This window comes from Nannospalax galili, unplaced genomic scaffold (genome assembly GCF_000622305.1).
Source record: "Nannospalax galili isolate Female #2095 unplaced genomic scaffold, S.galili_v1.0 scaffold772, whole genome shotgun sequence".
NCBI lineage: Eukaryota > Metazoa > Chordata > Mammalia > Rodentia > Spalacidae > Nannospalax > Nannospalax galili.
This window is the reverse complement of record NW_008332097.1, coordinates 747,355-765,391: the sequence shown is the minus strand read 5'-3', so window position 1 is coordinate 765,391 and position 18,037 is coordinate 747,355. Positions and strand designations below refer to the sequence as shown.

General features: G+C 37.7%; 1 protein-coding gene across 3 annotated transcripts in view; it reads right to left on the bottom strand.

The window, feature by feature from the left end:
- The window catches only part of Atp8a1 (ATPase phospholipid transporting 8A1), a 255,642-nt gene that overhangs the window by 182,505 nt on the left and 55,100 nt on the right, over positions 1–18,037 (bottom strand). For 2 of the 3 annotated variants that reach the window (XM_008827209.3, XM_008827210.3), the window contains exons 6-7: positions 8,534–8,574; positions 4,767–4,840 (exon numbers count right to left, since the gene is read on the bottom strand). In XM_008827209.3, coding sequence (XP_008825431.1) covers positions 4,767–4,840; positions 8,534–8,574 — 115 coding nt within the window. Of the gene's footprint in view, positions 1–2,345; positions 2,420–4,766; positions 4,841–8,533; positions 8,575–18,037 lie in introns of all 3 variants that reach the window. The other variant, XM_008827208.3, reaches the window with a different exon arrangement.

Sequence of the window (18,037 nt, the reverse complement as noted above, 5' to 3'; positions counted from 1 at the left end):
AAAATTCCAGATTGTTCCTGCTATAAACTTGCACTAACTACCCTTTTAGTTGTGATGGCAGGATCATACGACCACATAAATATTAAAAACTTAGGGCCACTTTTAATGACTGTAAGAACAGATTTTACTATGAAAGTGGACATATACATTCTATTCTCTATTTTTCTGTTCTATTTTTAAAATTTGAGGTGTGTATGTGTGTGTGTGTCTGTGTCTGTGCATGTCTGTGTGTGTACGTGTAGTTGTATGAGCGCAGGTACACATGTCTGTGTGGGGGCCTGTGCTTGCATTTGTATAGAAGTCACAGGACAGTATCAGCTGTCATTCTTCAGGTGCTGTCCAAGTAGTTTTGTTGTTGTTGTTGTTATTGTTTCTGAGACAGGGTCTCTCATTGGGCTGGATCTAGCTGACAGGCTAGGCTGGCTAGTCAGTAAGCCCCTGAGATCACCTGTGTCTGATGCCCCAGCAATGGGCTTACTCTCCTGTGGGTTCTGGGGATTGGACTTCAGTCCTCATGCTTGTAAACACTTTATTGACTGAGCTATCCCCTCAGCCTGACTGAGATTTTGAGGCAGAAATTCTTAAACTAAAATCAGCCTACATAGTCATCTTGCTACTTATCCTGAACTTAGCACATCTGTCTTCTTGGGGCCCCACTTGAGTGTGCAGGTGGTGTAGTTGTAGTGGCCTAAGGGGACTGTGTTCTCTAGTTTTACCACAGGCATCTTACCCTAGTCTGTCTTCTGCCCTGCTCCCTATGCTGACTTTCCAGTTCCCAGTAGCCTGGCAACTACAGGCATATGAATGTGGCCCAACTGTAAAATTCAATTCTCACTCAACTCTATGGAAAAGCATTGTGAAGTTAAACCAGTCTCACTAACACTTGGCTATATAACAAGCCTAGTTTACTATCATATAAAAAAATAAATTTACAAGTTACAACATTTGGAATTTTTTAATCAACTTCGAATTTGCACATGTGTGAAATGGAATTTTAAGTTTCAGAATGGTTATTTAGCTTAGTTTTGTTGTCCTGAGATTTGCATAAGTTAAAGACATAGACAGTAATCAAATTTTATAGATTTATTTTAAAGTAACTTTGCAAGTGCTCCCATTCTCCCTCTGAGCTTTCTTTCATAAAGACTGCTATTTCCCAACTAGAGAACTCTTTCAGCATTTACATTTTCACCCTATCAATTACTCAAAAAATTATTTTAAAATTTATGTAATTTTGGTAATTGTCCAAATTTATAGTTTCCTTATATACATTTGAAACATGAATGGTTTCTAAAAACTATAAGACACATCTGATAACAAAGAAGCATGGTGACTCTTTACCTACGTAGTAAAATTAATTAAAATGTTACTGATAAATATATTCATCCAAAGCCACTCTCATATCAAAATGAGAGTAACATTCTAATTCTAACTTTCCTCCCTCACAAAACAACTTGCATGGCTTTCAATGTCTAAGAAATTAGGAAGTCTAAATGGCTCACTTCTGGTTCAAACAGGCCAATAAAATACACATCCCAATTTGGAACATTCTAATAATCATTTAAGAAAGCTGTGACCAAAACAGTTCTTAACAGGGCTGTGAAAAGGGAGCAAGAAGTCAGGAATCATGCTACGTCACAAACATTTAGCAAGTTATGATGACATCCAAAACACAAACTGCAGTCAGAGAAGCAAAGCAGGCTTTCTGATTAGGAAGTGGGAAAACGAAACAAGATGCATCTCACGATACAGACACTAGGAGACAGGTGATGTTTACCACAGTAACGTGCACTTGGTCACAACTGAGTGGGACAAAGACTGATCCCAAAACATGCAGCATAAGAATGTATGACATCCAGCTTTGTGCAGGGGTCCTCTATAAACCCTATACAAACCCAAATTATAGTCACATTCATTTTAGAAATTCCACAGAAGTTGTAGAAAATTTAAAATATGAGAACAAGAAAACATGCTTAAAATGTAATCAGTTTTCAATGAAAAGCTTAATGCTATTCAAAACAATATCCTGGAGAGGCAATAAGTTAAGCCTTAATGTTGAGGCATGTTGTTAAATATGAATACATGTTAATAATGCATGGGAAATTAAAAGCTCTTGGACTCCTATTGATAAAAGGAGTTGAATCTGCTCAGCTGAGCGGCAAACAACAGCCAGCATTGCATTCATAAAATGCCTTTAAAATCTCTCTGAAATTTGTATGACCTAGAAGAGTAAAAATGCCTGTGCTTTAAAGGAAGAGATGTAGAGCTCCACCATATTTGGGTGCAGTGTCTTTGGTTTAGGGTGAGGACCCACATACACACATCGTGTACAACTCCATGGTTCTGACCTTGAGGACAGACTGATGAGATCTGCTGGGAGATGCTCCCCATTGGCCACTTTCACTATTTCCCCTACTGCCACCTACACGGCCCAGTTTAAAATAATTAAAATGGGGAGAAAAAAAAGAAAACGAAAAACAGAGAAATAAAAACCAAACAAATGGACAAAAAAGACAGAAGTTTTGAAATTATTACAGAAAATAATTCATGTTAATAAGAATGTCTAATGCCAATTTTTTCAAAATTTATTTTGATCAGGCCTGAAGGTATATGAAAATATTTAATATTCAAAGACCACTTATTTGTGTTTAAGCCCAATTTTCACTTTTGAATATAAAAACTTTTATTTGTTATTTTTATTGTATGTGTATGAGTGTATTGCCTGCATGTAAGTGCACCCATGTCGTGCAGTGCCGATGAAGGTCAGAAGAGGGTACCACATCCCCTGGAACTGGAGTTACAGATGGTTGTTAGCCACCTTGTGGGTGCTGGGAACTGAACCCAGGTCCTCTGCAAGAGCAGCAAGTGCTCTTAACTGCTGAGGCATCTCTCTAATCAACTGTCAGTTTTTAAAGTTTGCATACAAGCATTTCTTATCAAATTAAATAAAAGCATTTTGTATTGAGCTCCTTTGTCTTACGCTTTCCTTTTCTAACTCCTCTATTTGGTGTCAATTGTATCTCCACTTCTGCCAAGTAAACAAATAAATGATTTAAAAATTATCTGTTAGCAATTTGAAAAATCAAATATACATTAGCTCCCTCCACACTAAAAATTTTATGATTCCAAAACATTTTCAAAATTGACTATATCAGCATCATATTAACTTTCATGGAAAGCTGCAAAGATGTAGATCTTAGGGAATCTGAAGAATGACTGCACCATTTGCAGTTATTTAATAATTAATAAGGTAGAAGTAATACACTGTGGTTTGGGGTGGAGGGGTAAGCCCTTAAATCCATAGAAATTTTTTAGGGAGTGTATGAAACACACAGAAGCAAGACTCTGTCCTGACTTGAATTAATAGCTTTAGTTATTTGATTTTATCCCTTTTTGGTGCATAAAGAGTAGTTGTTATATGCTAAAAATTCAGTTTCTTCATTCCAAAATAGAAGTCAATGAAACTCAGTAACTTTCAAGCTTGTTCTACTTTAATTTCAAACTACCATAAGCTCATCCTGGAGCTTGTTCTCCCAGAGACAAGTACAATCAATAAGCTAACAGCTACGTTTTGGAAACTCTCCCTGACACAGTTATAACAAAGGAAACTAAGAACAGAAAGTCTTTCTTAAGAGACAGTCATATTAATTATCTTAATGAAGAAAACTATTTTTATGTCACACAAAGTTGTCAGTTATAAAATATGGAAATACAACTGCCTCAGTCATTTCAGCTGCCTGCTCACTTGCTTTTATGAATATCTGAGTATTATTTTCCTGATTATGCTCCATTTGTCAAAAATCCAAACATTTTACTTTATTTAAAAAAATTTTTTTTTGAGGCAAGGTCTTCCTGTAGCCCCAGTTGGCCTGGAATTCACAATGTAGACCAGGTTGGCCTCGATCTCACAGATATCCACCTTCCTGTCTCCCAAGTGCTGGGATCAAAGGTGTGGGCTATCAATCTGGCTCAAAAATCCAATCACTTTAAGTCATGACCTGATTAAATAGATTTTGAAAAAAGGACACTGTCCATATTTTTACGTGGATTTTACAAATCAAACTGTCCAAGGAAATGATGATAAACAACTTCAACAATATTAAAAACATTACTTCTTGATTTATATTAGGATTAGTTATATGGTTTTAAAATCCTAAAGCCATTTGAAAATAACATTCTTTAAATGGAAAATGTGCCACATGTTCTGAATATTGAATCACAATGATCTTAAATATGAGTATAACAAATTATCTAAATTCAGTAACATAAAGGACTTAAAGAGTAAAGTAACTATTTTTTGGTTGGAATATTATGGCATTTCCAAAGATATGATGGCAAAAAGAAATCATTTGCTCATTTTCTTGTACTATTTCACCATAAGGATCAGGAAAGTTTGCAAGGTATATGATTGCACCACAAAGGAATTTATGATGAACAAGGACTGAAAGATAAAAATCAACAGAGCCCAATCCCTGGATGAAATCAAATAAAGGACAAGAGATCTTTGTTAACAGAGTTAGTGGTCTGCACACATGGATCTATTTGAAGCCAGAGGAAGAGGAGACCCTCAACTTTGGATTATGTAGTACCTGTTACTTATTCTATATGACAAATAGTTGGCCAATTAACTTTTTAAATGCTTAATTAAACATTATTAGAGAGGTTTGGATTTCTTCGTTTATTCTTTATTTCCTTGGAGAAATCACAAGGCCAATGCAGGGTAGAGAAATCATCCTCTACACCGTTTGAGCATCAGTAGGTATCTCTACCTTGACGAGAGAAGTACAGTGTCAGCAGGTATATACTCTTTGCCTTTTATTATAACTATATCTCCAACATTTACCTGAAAGAAAACTGGGAATTGGTTAATTATCTGCATGGAAAGATGGTGAAAATATACAACCCACTGTATTAAAGCACAGAATACAGAGGAAACCAATCTAACCTTCACAAAATGGCATACGATTATTTTGGGGTGAAGCCAGAGATATGGGGAATACTTTATAAAATCAATGTGTACTTGTTTTATCTGAAATATAACTTATCTTACTAAAATTTATTGATCAAGTCTATCTGCATAGCTGACATCTTAACCTCTTATCGCTCTCTTTGACATAAAACTAAAAAGGAGGAATCTGCCAATTGAGATCTTTACCCTACTTAAGAAAGTCTTTGTACAGCTGGAGAAATTCCCATATATATATGACGATGGTTACTTTTTACAACGTCCTTTATGAAACAAGTAGTCACCATAATTCATACTTTATAGAAGAAAACATCTAAAATTCTAAGTTTCTAAGTTGTATGCTAAGGATGAGTAGAAAAGCCAAGTCAAACCCACAACTGCCTGTCTGCAGTGCTTGATTTTTGCATAATTAAATTTACTGAAACTATCATTATAATTCAAATAAAAGCTAAGCAGCTTAATTTCTTTATTATTTGGTAACATTTTTCCTGAGCATAGCATGAAGATGAATTAAGGATATACTGTGGACAGAAACAGAAGTAATTTGTCAGCTGTCTTACAGGTTTTGGCAAACAGTGCATCTCCAACTAAGACACAACCTGGCTCAGCTCAGTAGCAGTACCCTTAGTGGGGATCAAAATAGGAAATCACTGCAGATGGGGCCACTGTGTTCTGTTTGATGCATTGGAGAGAGTAAGTGAGGGAAGGCTGGAGAGGGCTGCCTTTTAAAGTATGATGTATATGCTGGTTACCTACGTGGGCAAGCTTTGAATGGCTTGATTACAAAAAAAAAAAATTACTTCAGCTAAAACTTGAAATGTAGACAATGTAAAAGTGCTAAAATACCAAGGGTGTTGGGATCAAACACTCACACTTTAAACAGGCTTTAAAAACACTATAAAAACCGATAAGTTATAAATACAAACTGTCCCCTAAGATAATGTGTTGAGACAATTAACAGAGCAGCCAATGACAACAAGATTATGCAATATAAATGCTCAAGGCACTTAGAGAAAATGCCACCTACCCAGGGTATCATTTCATTGTTTTTTAGTCATCTCCCAAGTGTTAATGTTTTTTCTCCAATTAAACACACTATAAAAACCGATAAGTTATAAATACAAACTGTCCCCTAAGATAATGTGTTGAGACAATTAACAGAGCAGCCAATGACAACAAGTGTATGCAATATATATGCTCAAGGCACTTAGAGAAAATGCCACCTACCCAGGGTATCATTTCATTGTTTTTTAGTCATCTCCCAAGTGTTAATGTTTTTTCTCCAATTAAACTATATGCTTCATAAAAACAGAACTGTATTTATCTCCATCACAGTGTTAGGTTAAATTATTCTACTTACAAAAATTCCTAATTGATTGCAGTGATTCCCCACCTCTGTATTCATGGTAAGACAACAGAAAGCCTTGGGGCTAATAAGCTGAAGGAAATATTACACCTTATATGGTATACTGGAAAAGCCAAAACTCACTAATTGCCCAAGTCCTCATATGACTTGAAGTCAGGGAACTTCCTCATTTGCCTGTGTTTTAGAGCAGTTTCTCAAAGATACTCAAGCAGCTCCCTTTCCTTTTGGATTTTGGTTCTTAACATGGCATTCTCTATTTTAAATTTCAATTCCACTATAATAGGAAGAGGCTGAGGAAAAACCTGTCATGACAGAAATGCTTTAACTACATATCCACTTGGTGGAAGTTAAGGAAATATTTAGGGCTTTTTTGGAGGTGGGGGTCTTCTTTTGAAATAGGGTCTCCCCATGGCCCCAGCTAGCCTAGAACTCACTATGTAGACCAGGCTGGCCTTGAACTCACAGAGATCTTCCTGCTTCTGTCTCCTAAAATACAGATACTCTATTTCCACAGGTCACATACAGATTTTGTTTGTAAGTATACCACATATTAGAAGGAATGAGCGTTCATCTTCCTATATTTCCTGATGATGTGGCCAACGTAAGATTAGTGCTAGCTTTGGCATATTTATCTTGAATTCATCAATGAACCAAGGTCATTAATTGTAATTATCTGGTTACAATTATTAAATAACATCAGGCTTTTAGCTGGGGGACTTTTGGCAAGATTCTAAGTTCTGTGTTTCAATCTCCAGGGTGATTAACCATACTAATCATGAGTAATCATGTTGGTGATTTAATGTCTTTCTCTATTAAAACTTTAAAGATGATAGTTACAGCAATCCATGTAGACTGGCACAGCCTCAAGATAATGGCTATTAGAAAAATAAGAAAATGTGAATGTTAATTTTAGAGTGAAGTAGGAGAGAGTTATCTCCTGATTTTGTATATTTCCCGAGTAAGAATTCTAGATAAGAAGAAAAACCCTGATACGTTAATTTGCTAAAATGTGTACTTCTGTTTAACACTACTGATGACCCTAGTATTAAATATAGTAAGAATTCCATTCAGTGGATTTTATTCTACCCGATCTGTCTTCTCTCTACAATGTTGAAATCTGCCAGTCCCAGACAAGACCATAAAAGAAAGTCTGAAAGTTCTTGGCTTTTTGGTTTTCTACTTCTTTTTTTCTGAAACAGAGATGGCTACCACAGAAATACAACATAATGATAATAATTTCCTCCTTATTATTCTTATGTCAAAGATGAGAGAACAGAGAAAGGTGAACTTCCAACTGTCTAGAAGAGGTGATGTCAGTCCCTATTCTAGCTACTGATTCAAAAATCAACAAAAATGCAATTTGTTTCTTGAGAAGAGACCTTACCACTTCAGGGACACAAAGTGACCATGAATGTCACAAGGTAGAATCAAATACATGGACTTCAATGGAGTACAAATGAACTGGCAGTGACTCATGCCTTTATTGTCCCACAAGATACTGTCCTGTGAGACAGGCCTCCAGTGTTCACTGCCCTGGCCTCCAAAAATCATTTAGTAAGTCATAGAGGCCATTCACTGTGGATAAATCTTCCAGAACATAGGGAGAACTAATAATAATCATTGCTTACCTTTTAAAAGTGAACTCTGAAAAGAATGAACACTTGGATAATACTTGCTGAATTATGACTCAATTCACTAACTGCCACGTTAGAGGACCTAGCAAACAAATTAACCTCCAATGTCATGGAACTGATTTTTGATTCACTAGAAAATGGTGTTTAGTTTTACATGACTATTGTCCTTAAAATAGTAGTCATATGCAAACTGGAATAGTTTCACTATATGAATTTGAAGTAAAGCATACAAAGGTGAAATATTAGAACTCTAATTTTTATTTTACTTGGACAGTAGATGATTAAAACAAAATTTATAATGCAAAAAAATAAAATCTATGAAAATAGTACTCAAAACATACTGTAAAAGAAAAATGTTCTAGATTTACTTTTCAAAACAAGTCTTTATAGAAGAAAGAATACAGAAATACTGAACACATGTAGCCAAGTGGACACTCCATGTATGTTTACATTATTACTAAACAGCTTCCATATGAGTGGAATTATTTGCTTACAATGCATACAAAAATTATGTCTGTTAAGTACACCTCTATGCATTTCTTCTGGAACAAAATGAAAATCAATGCATACCTTTTCCCAGTGAACAATTTCCCAAGCACCATTTCTCAAAACTGGAAAAAAAAAAAAAAAGGTGACATTTTTAAAGAACATTTTTTTTTTTTTTACTACCAATCAAAAGGCTATTTCTGATGAAATGATTACTGCAAATAAATAGCTTCACATGGAATGGCTAGCAGCAATATCATAGATTTGGAAAGTTTATTGTGATAGCAAAGATGGGAGGATTATGCAAAGAAACAGAAACTTCCAGAATCCACTTTAGCTCCCACCCGTGATGAGACGCCACCTCACTGGTGCTGCTATATGGCTCTACTGGCATGTAGGGGGATCACTGGCATGGACTGGAGGAAAAAGTCTCAAAAAATATTTTAAAAAGGAAATGACAAGCCAGGCATGGTGGTGCACACCTGTAGTCCCGGCACTAGGGAGGCAGAAGCAGGCAGATCTCTGTGAGCTCAAGGCCACCAGGGTCTACATAGTGAGTTCCAGGCCAGCCCCTTTACAGGGAGACCCTGTCCCACAAACACCAATTTAATAAAAAAAAAAAAGGAAATGACTGGCTTATACCCGTTTCACATGATACAGGAATAGCAATTTTGGGAAAAGAATCACAAGCAGGAAAATAACAATTCTAATCAGTGAGATTTTAACACAAAAAAAGCAACATAAAAGAACCTGTATCAGGGGTTGGAGAAATGGTTCAACAGTTAAGAGCACTGGCTACTCTTGCCCTGGTATGGTTCCCAGGTCCCACCTGGTGGCTAACAACCGTCTATAACTCCAGTTCCAGGGAGAACTGATGCCCTCTTCTGGCCTCCATGGGCATTGTATGACACAGATTCACTTGCATACATGCAAGCAAAATTTACATATAAAATAAAAATAAACAAAACCCTTAAAGAACTTGTCTCATTAAGTTCATGATAATACAAAAATAGCAAAACATTCCATGCTTGACTTATTGAAAATAGTGAAAGAAGCTATTCTAAAAATATGAGAGAAGAGTATTTTATGGTTGACTCCATGCTTCACTGTAATACTGTTACTAACCCTCCCTACTATTCAGCTGCAACATAACCCTGCATTATACTAATGCATACCTAAAAGTCCAAACAGTGCAAGGTAATAATGTGATGACTTATAGAAAAAGTCAAAGTCCATTAATAAATTATGCACAGTAAATTCTTGGGGCAAAGCTAATGTTTGTTTTAACATTACATCCTTCAGAAACAGCACAGCACAGCATGATAGAAGGTTAGAAAATAAACAATTTATAGGTAAAAATATACGGCATTCAGTTCTCTTGATGTTAGAAGATACAGAGCCTGAGCCTTCTAGAAAAGTCACAATGATAACAATCTCTCAAAGCATCAAACAGAAAATATAACATTCCTTACCAATAAGTCTATAATTCTTGTGTTTCCAAAATGCCCTTCAAACAGGGGATGCTTCCTTTTTTATTTTTTATTTTTTATTTTTTTGTCTTTTTGAGACAGGTTCTCCCTGTCCCCAGCTGGCCTGGAACACACTATGCAGGCCAGGCTGGCCTCAAAATCACAGAGATCCATCTGCCTCTACCTCTTGAGTGTTGGGATTAAAGATGTAAGTCACCACACTCAGCTAACAGGAGATGCTTCTTACTCAATACTTTATTTCTAATAATCTGTAGCACTTCTGCCACATAATATACTCAAATGCTCGTGGAAAAGTAAATAAAAGAATACCTTATAGTGCATCTTGGTGAAATAACTTTATTAACTTCAAGTTGAAGGGCTAAAATTAGAGCATGTATTGAATAAGTTAAAAATCTTGTTTTTAATGCTACTCAAACAGATAGGGGCCACGGACCTGAGCCATATACATACAGAATACTATCCTAGTCTCCAAATCTCTAAGGCCTACAGAGCTCAACCAAACTGATCTCAGGAGGAGGCCTGCTCCTTGACAATGCTCACATAGCACCACTTTAGAGAACATGACTCTCTGTGAAAAGCCTGGGTTTAGGTCTTTCTGCCAATGCCTCCCAGTGTCTTCCTGAGAATAGTTTGCCACCAAGAATCAAGAATAAAGGAGAGTAAAGTCCCTATAGAGCATAACCTAGCAGCTAAAATATAAACAAGTATTGATTAGGAGAGCTGGCCAAGTGCTATCCAGAATTCTAAGACAGACTCAATGTTTGGACTAAAGGTTCACATTGATTAACTTCAAAATAAATTATTCAATAATGTTTAGATCTTTTATTGACATTTCTTTCCTTATGAGACTACCTCTTATTAGTAAACATTACTCCAACTCCAATATTTGGCTTGTGTGTGTGTGTGTGTACACGAATAGTATGCATATATGTAGGTGTATGTGTGTATGTGCTTGTGTGGAAACCAGATGGTGACATCAGGTGTCTTCCTTAATCACTCTCCACCTTATATATTGAAACAAGGTATTTTGCTGAACCCAGAACTAGAGTAGCTAGCCAGTTCCCCTTATCCTGGGGATACCCTGTCTCATCTGCAGAGTTCTGAGTTTATAAATTGACTGCCACACCTGCCTGGCTTTTGTGTGGGTTCTAGGGATCCTAAATCTGGTCTTCAAGCTTGCAGCATAGGAAGGTCCTTATTTACCTGCTGAGACATCTCACCCAGCCTTGGATTTTTGTTTTTGAGCCAGGGTCTCCCTGTACCCCAGATGACCTGGAACTCACTATGTAGAGCAGGCTGGCTTGATCTCACAGAGCTCCACCTGCCTCTGCCTCCTGAGTGCTAGGATTAAAGGCGTGCATCATTACACCGGGCTTCTTGACTATTCTTTTTTAAAACCAATGTCTAATATTTCTAAAATAGATTTGACATGAAAAGGTTTCAGGTTAGACAAATGAATATTCTGGGGATCTACTGAATAGCACAGTGACTGTAGTTAACATAATATGTAACTTAAAACTGTGGAGAGGGTAGATATTAAATATCCTCACCAAAGGAAACTGCGAGGTGACAGACATGTTAATCAGTCAGACTGACACAATTAATTGACAATATATAAATAGAGTTCTCTGCTGGTATTGATTTTAGGAGCCTTCCCTCCACCAAGACACCCAAATCTGCAGATGCTGAAGCCCTGCACAGAAAATAGGATAATACTTGTATATAAATTATGCGTATCCTCCTACGTAATTTAAATCTCTAGCTAATTCAGCATACCTAACACAATGCAAATACTATGCAAACAACTGTTACATTACATTAGCTAGGATATCGTGGCAATGGCAAATGTCTAACCATCTTCAGCAGAGACACAATTCTTGAAAATTTTTGATCTGAGGTTGGTTGAACCTGTAGATGAGAAGCCTGTTGATAGGAGGACTGAGTGTATACCAAAATGTCAAGTGCTATACCATAAATGTATGCAATTCTGCCAAGAAATAATAATGAAAGCAATGATTATTATGTGTTATATATTTTTAAATTGGGAATGGAGAGATGTCTCAGCAAATAAGAGTACTGGCTGCTCTTGCTGAGGATGTGGGTTCAGTTCCCAGCACCTGCATGGCAGCTAACAAATGCCTCTAACTCCAGTTCCAGGGGACCCAATGCTCTCTTCTAGCCTCTGTAGGCATTACATGACACAGATGTACTTACATACATGCGGGTAATACACTCATGCACATAAAATAAAAATAAAGCCTATTAAAAATCTATGAGAATAAAATAAAGAATTTAAGATTATCTGGAAGATAGGTCAGGCAACTCTGGTTTGAATACCACTCTGTGACATGTGGCCCCCTCCTCATGTGAGGCTCAGCAGTCTACAACTATATTCTTGATTTCCCACTGTCTCACCCTGTGTCTGTTCCCCGCGTCTGTTCCCCTTAGAATATGTGCTTGCTCATTCTTATGAGGTTTTCCTTTTCAACTGAAGTATAGTTTACAACAAAATGGGTAGATCTTTTGTTGCTGTTGTTGTTTGAGACAGGGTCTCCCTGTAGCCCTAGCTGGCATGGAACGTGGAATGTAGACCAGGCTGGTCTCCATCTCATAGAGATTTACCTGCCTCTGTCTGCCAAGTGCTGGCATGTGCCACCATACCCGGCTTAAAATGGACAGATCTTCAGTGTTCTTTCAGGGTTTTGAAAATTGTAGACACATGTATATCTGCCACTAAAAACAAGACAGAGAATTCCAGAATGGAATAAGGAGCATAAGGAATCCCTTATGCTCCTTTGCCATCCACCCCTCTACCCTAGAAGCCAGTGTAATGTAGTTATCATAGATTGTCTTGCATTTCATAATTGATAATCCCTCTGTGTCCACAGGTTCTGCATTTGTTGATACAACTAGTGGTGGTAGAAGATAGTTTTAAAGCTGTGTTTGTACAGAATATGCTCTGATATTTCCTATTGCCTATTGTCTAACACAGACAGTGTATTTCTTTAAGCCCATGAATTTTTTTAAGTGTACTTTCTGTCAACATATCTAAGATTCTATTTTAAAAAGTTTTCTTTCCTTTATTATGTTGCACAGCACTCTTATGGACTGATTTCTGGACTCCATATTTATTCCATCAAGCTATGTGCATGTCTATCATGATTACTGTCTCTTTATGGAAAATCTTGGAATTAGTTATTTTAAGTCATGTACATTGTCCTTCTGAGATATTAACTTCGCTTTTTAAAGTTTTGACTGCCAATTCTTTTTCTGTTTTTGTTTTTTTTTAGATGTTTCATTATATAGCCCATGGTGGCCTGGAACCTGAAGGCCTCCTGTCAGCCTCTTGATTATAGGTGTTAGACACCATATGTGGCTGAATGTTAAATTTCCAAATAAAATACAATAAATACATAATGCAACAACTCTTCTTGAATTTGAGTCAGAGCTCGTCTTTTCATTCATAGTCAAACTATATCTATCCGTGTACTATGTTTCCATTAATTTCTCTTGGATACGTTTTCTAGTTTTCTGTAAATTGACCTTTCATAATGTTTTCTGGTATTTGATTTCTCTCTTGTCATAAATGATATGTTTTTATTTCATTTTAAAATCAGTTACTGGTAGTATATACAGGTGTATTAAACTTTTGTACAAAAACTTTTCATCCTGAAATTTTGTTAAATTCACGTCAGTTTGGGTGTTGTTTTTATTATAGTTTTGTTTTGTTTTATAGTATTACTTTCTTTTTTAATTTTTATTTTATGTGTATGTGTGTATTGCCTGCATGTAGTACGTGCACCCATGTCGTGCAATGCCCGCAGAAGTCAGAAGAGGCTGTTGGATCCCCTGGGACTGGAGTTACGAACAGTTGTTAGCTGCCGTGTGGGTGCTGGGATTTGAACCAGGGTCTTCTGGAAGAACAACCAGTGTTCTTAACCACTGAGCGATCTCTCCAGTCCCATGCTTTATAGTATTACTTTCTAAGCAGCTTAGTTTTTCTTTGTTAAGAATGTTATAGCATGCTTTTAGGTGGGTCTGTTGCAGTCATCTGCCTCACCGTTTGTTTTTAAAAATACACAAATGCTATTGAAAATCTGGATAATTTAACAAATAAAAATGTGGTGTGGGTTGGAGAGATGGTTCAGAGTCAAAAGCACTTGCCGGTCTTATAGAGGATCTGAGTTCAGTTCCCAGCATGCACCTTATATGGCTCACAACTGCCTGTAAATCCAGCTTTAGGGGATCCCAATACCCTCTTCTGTCCTCTGTAGACACCTGGACACATGTGTACATGTATGTACACACATCTATACATAAAATAAAAATAGTAAGATAAACCTTTTTAAAAATGTTCTGCTGATTTTATGTTCTTTTTGTCAATATTTTTATTTCCTCCATCACAGAAGGCATATACGTGTATTGGGGGTTGTGCACATGTGCTTGTGGGTGCACATACACGTGTATGCACATGAAGGCATGAAGCTGATGTTGGCGTTTTCCTCACTGCTCCCCATCATATCTTTTTGAGACAGTCTTTCACTGAACATGATGTTCACTGATTGGCTAGACCATCTGGCCAGTGAGTTCTAGGAATTGGCCTGTTTCTGTGTCCCCTGTACTAGGCTTATAGCTGACCATGACCACAACTGCCTCTTTTAAAAAACATAGGTGCTGAGGATCTGAATCCAGGTCCTCATGCATGTGCAGAAGGCATTTTACCAATGGAGTTATCTCTCTATTCCTTTTTTGTGACACAGCCTTTTGCTGACTCCCCACCCTCTCTTCTTGACAGTCCTGTCACACTCCCCAAGCGTCTATGGTCAAAGCACCATGCTCTTTCCTGCCTGCTTTGCACTAGCTTCTGTGACTGGACCACTCTCCTATCCTTACCTAGTTAACCTATGCATCTTCCAGATCTCAGCTTTCCCATCACATTCTCAGGGGACCTTCTGTAGATACCTGGTCCTTTACTGCTACTCTAAGACTAAATAAGCTTGTTGCACTTTTCCTCCAGAGCACAGATCCAGCCTTACTATGGATGCTAGTTTTCTGAGAGTCATTTAAGGGCTGCTTCCTCATCTATCAGATCTGTGATAATGGCAACCACTCCTATTCTGTGCAATCTTGTAGTCTGCCCAGGGTTATAACAGCCACATGAAGGCACTCAGCAGGTACTTGTTGCATGTAATGCTGGGTTCACTAATATCCCCATGTGTTGGGGACCATAGGAAGGCACAGTAGGAGTTATATAGATTTACTCTACTCTCTTAGTAGATCTCATGTTTAAAACAACGTGCACATGGCATTTAATACATAGCTGTAGAGGAAAAGGCTTTGGCAATTCCCAAAAAGTTAATCACATAATTACCATATGACTTGGAAATTCATTACTAGGTATGTCCCTAAGAGAACAGAAAACTTATTTCACATAAAACTTGTGTACAAAATGCTCACTGCACCATTACTCCCAATAACCCCACAGTGGAAACCACCCAGATGTGCATCAACCACCCAGATGAACACAAAGGAGACTAACCATCCAATAGAAGGTATTTAGCCAACAAGAAGGAATGCAGAGCCAGTAAGACAACAAAGACAAATCCCACAGGCATGCTAAGTGAAGATGTCAGAAAAAAAAGGCCACATCGTGTATGAGCACATAGTCAGATGTTCAGAATAGAGAAATCCTTTGAGACCAAATGCAGATCAGTGGTTGCCAGGGGCTCAAAGAAAGGGGAAACAAAGACAGACTGCTCACATACATGGAGATTTTTTTTCTGTAGTAGTGACAATATTCTGGAACTGGGTAGTGTGATGGGTACATAATCTCCAGAATCATTAAAGACTGCTAGGCTGCTGCCCACTTTAAGATGGGAAATTTTTCGCATGTAAATTTTAACAATAAAAATAGCTAGACAAAGATGCCAATGAGCTATTTAGACATTTGTTTAAAATAGATTTCTCAGCTGGGTAAGTTACTAAAAAGATACCCATTGCAAGCAGTTGAAAATGTTATGTAATATGAGATGCACTAACAGGCTCTAGTCTCTGATGTCAATGCAGGGCCACTCCTTCCAGGTCTGCAGTCTAATCTAGTCCTGCTTGAATTGCTGCCACTTTAGCAGATGTTTGCTAGTTCACATGTAAAAATAGCTCTGGCACACTTTTCTGGTTCTAGTCAACATTACAGAAGAGTCATAACAGGCTTCTCCAACCCAGCAGACCAGCAAGGGAGTGGTTACCAATCAAGAGCATGGGAGCCTGGGGCATGTTCATGGACGACCCGAGTGTGGTTCTCCAAATCTGCTTCCACTCTCCCTGCTCTGACCCTGCTGACTTCCTCTCAGTCTTGCTCCCATCATGCCTCTCACCACTTTTGAACCCATGCTTTCTCCAACAGACCTTTCTGAGGTGTCTGCCTCCACTCAGTGGTACATTCTCCCACAGAAATGTTTCCTCTCAGTTTATTAATATAGAGGAAACCGGAAAATCTGGTCTACTACAAACATCTACACATCTAAAAAAGTTTAAGATACAGCGTTAGTCAATGACATTTTCTTCTCTCTGTTTTTGTCGCTTTTTGTTTTGTTTTTTGAGCTAGGATTTCATGTAGTACAGGTCGACCTTGAACTTGTTAGTCAGAGGCTGGCATTAAACTCCTATTCCTCCTGCATCTGCCTCCCAATGGATGAGACTAGCCATGATCAATGATGCCTGGCTGTCGAAATATATGTCAACAAATTAGAAATTAGTACACGTTTCCAACAAGACAAAATGACACACAAAGGAAAGGCTGGCAGTCTTGTCTCGCCTCAGCACCACTACAGAGCATCTTCATACCCCTCTTCCTAGACAAACAAGCACATGCTTACTTTCCACAAAAAAATTAGTTCTCCACAACTTGGTTTTCCACCTGATAGATTATAAGGATGTTAAAGACAAAGCATAGAGGTAACTGGCTTTTGCGGGACACTCCATGGCATGGCTGTGTTATCCGGAACAGGTCAGGTAAGAAAACGGAGGCCAGAGTCACAGACTACATTCACAGAGGTCTCCAATCAAGAGAAAGAGCATGCTACCACAGAAAATGAAAGTCCAGAAAAGTATCCGGAACCCCAGAGACTTCTAGGCACAGCTCCTGGGGTCCTTGTATCACAACCAAATCGTGGATTTTCTTTTCCTTTCTTTTTTTTTGTCTTTTTGAAACAGGTCTCTGTGCAGCCCCAGCTGGTCTGGAACTCACTATGCAGACCAGGTGACCAGGCTGGCCTTGATCTTACAGAGATCAACCTGCCTCTGCCTCCTGAGTGCTGGGATTAAAGGCACGTGCCACCACACCAGGCCAAAACGTGGATTTTGAACTTCACTGATAAATATAAAAATTTTCATTTCAAGAACGGCTGGACAGAAGTTTCCAGAGTTTACATCCTGTAGTCAGTTAACTTAGACTACAACTGGCTAAAGCAAATATGTTATCCAGCTGTATACATCCTTAGACTGATACATACAAAAATTACATCTAGTAAATATACCTCTAAACAATTCTTCTCCTGGAACAGCATAAAAAAAGACCCAGATTAATCCCAACTCATTAACAGTAGGGGACTTCAATACCCCACTGTCTCCATTAGATAGGTCAACAGGACAGAGTTAACAGAGAGACATCTGAATTAAACAATACCATATATCAAATGGACTTAACAGACATCTACCGAGTATTCCACCCAACCACCAAAGGACATACTTTCTACTCAGCACCCTATGGAACCTTCTCCAAAATCGACCATATATACTGGGGCACAAAACCTCAACAAATACAAAAAGAGTGAAAGAATCCCATGCATTCTATCAGACCACAATGCAATAAAGCTTACAATCAACACCGGAAGAAGCCCTAATCACTACATGAACACATGGAAATTAAATGACACACTCTTAATTTCTCAAAAGAGAAATTAAGAAAGAAATAAAAGCATTCCTGGAATTAAGTGAAAAGGACAATACAACACAACAAAACCTCTGGGACACGCTGAAAGTGGTTCTTAGAGGGAAGTTTATAGCTCTAAGTGCCTACATCAAAAAATCGGAAAGAACA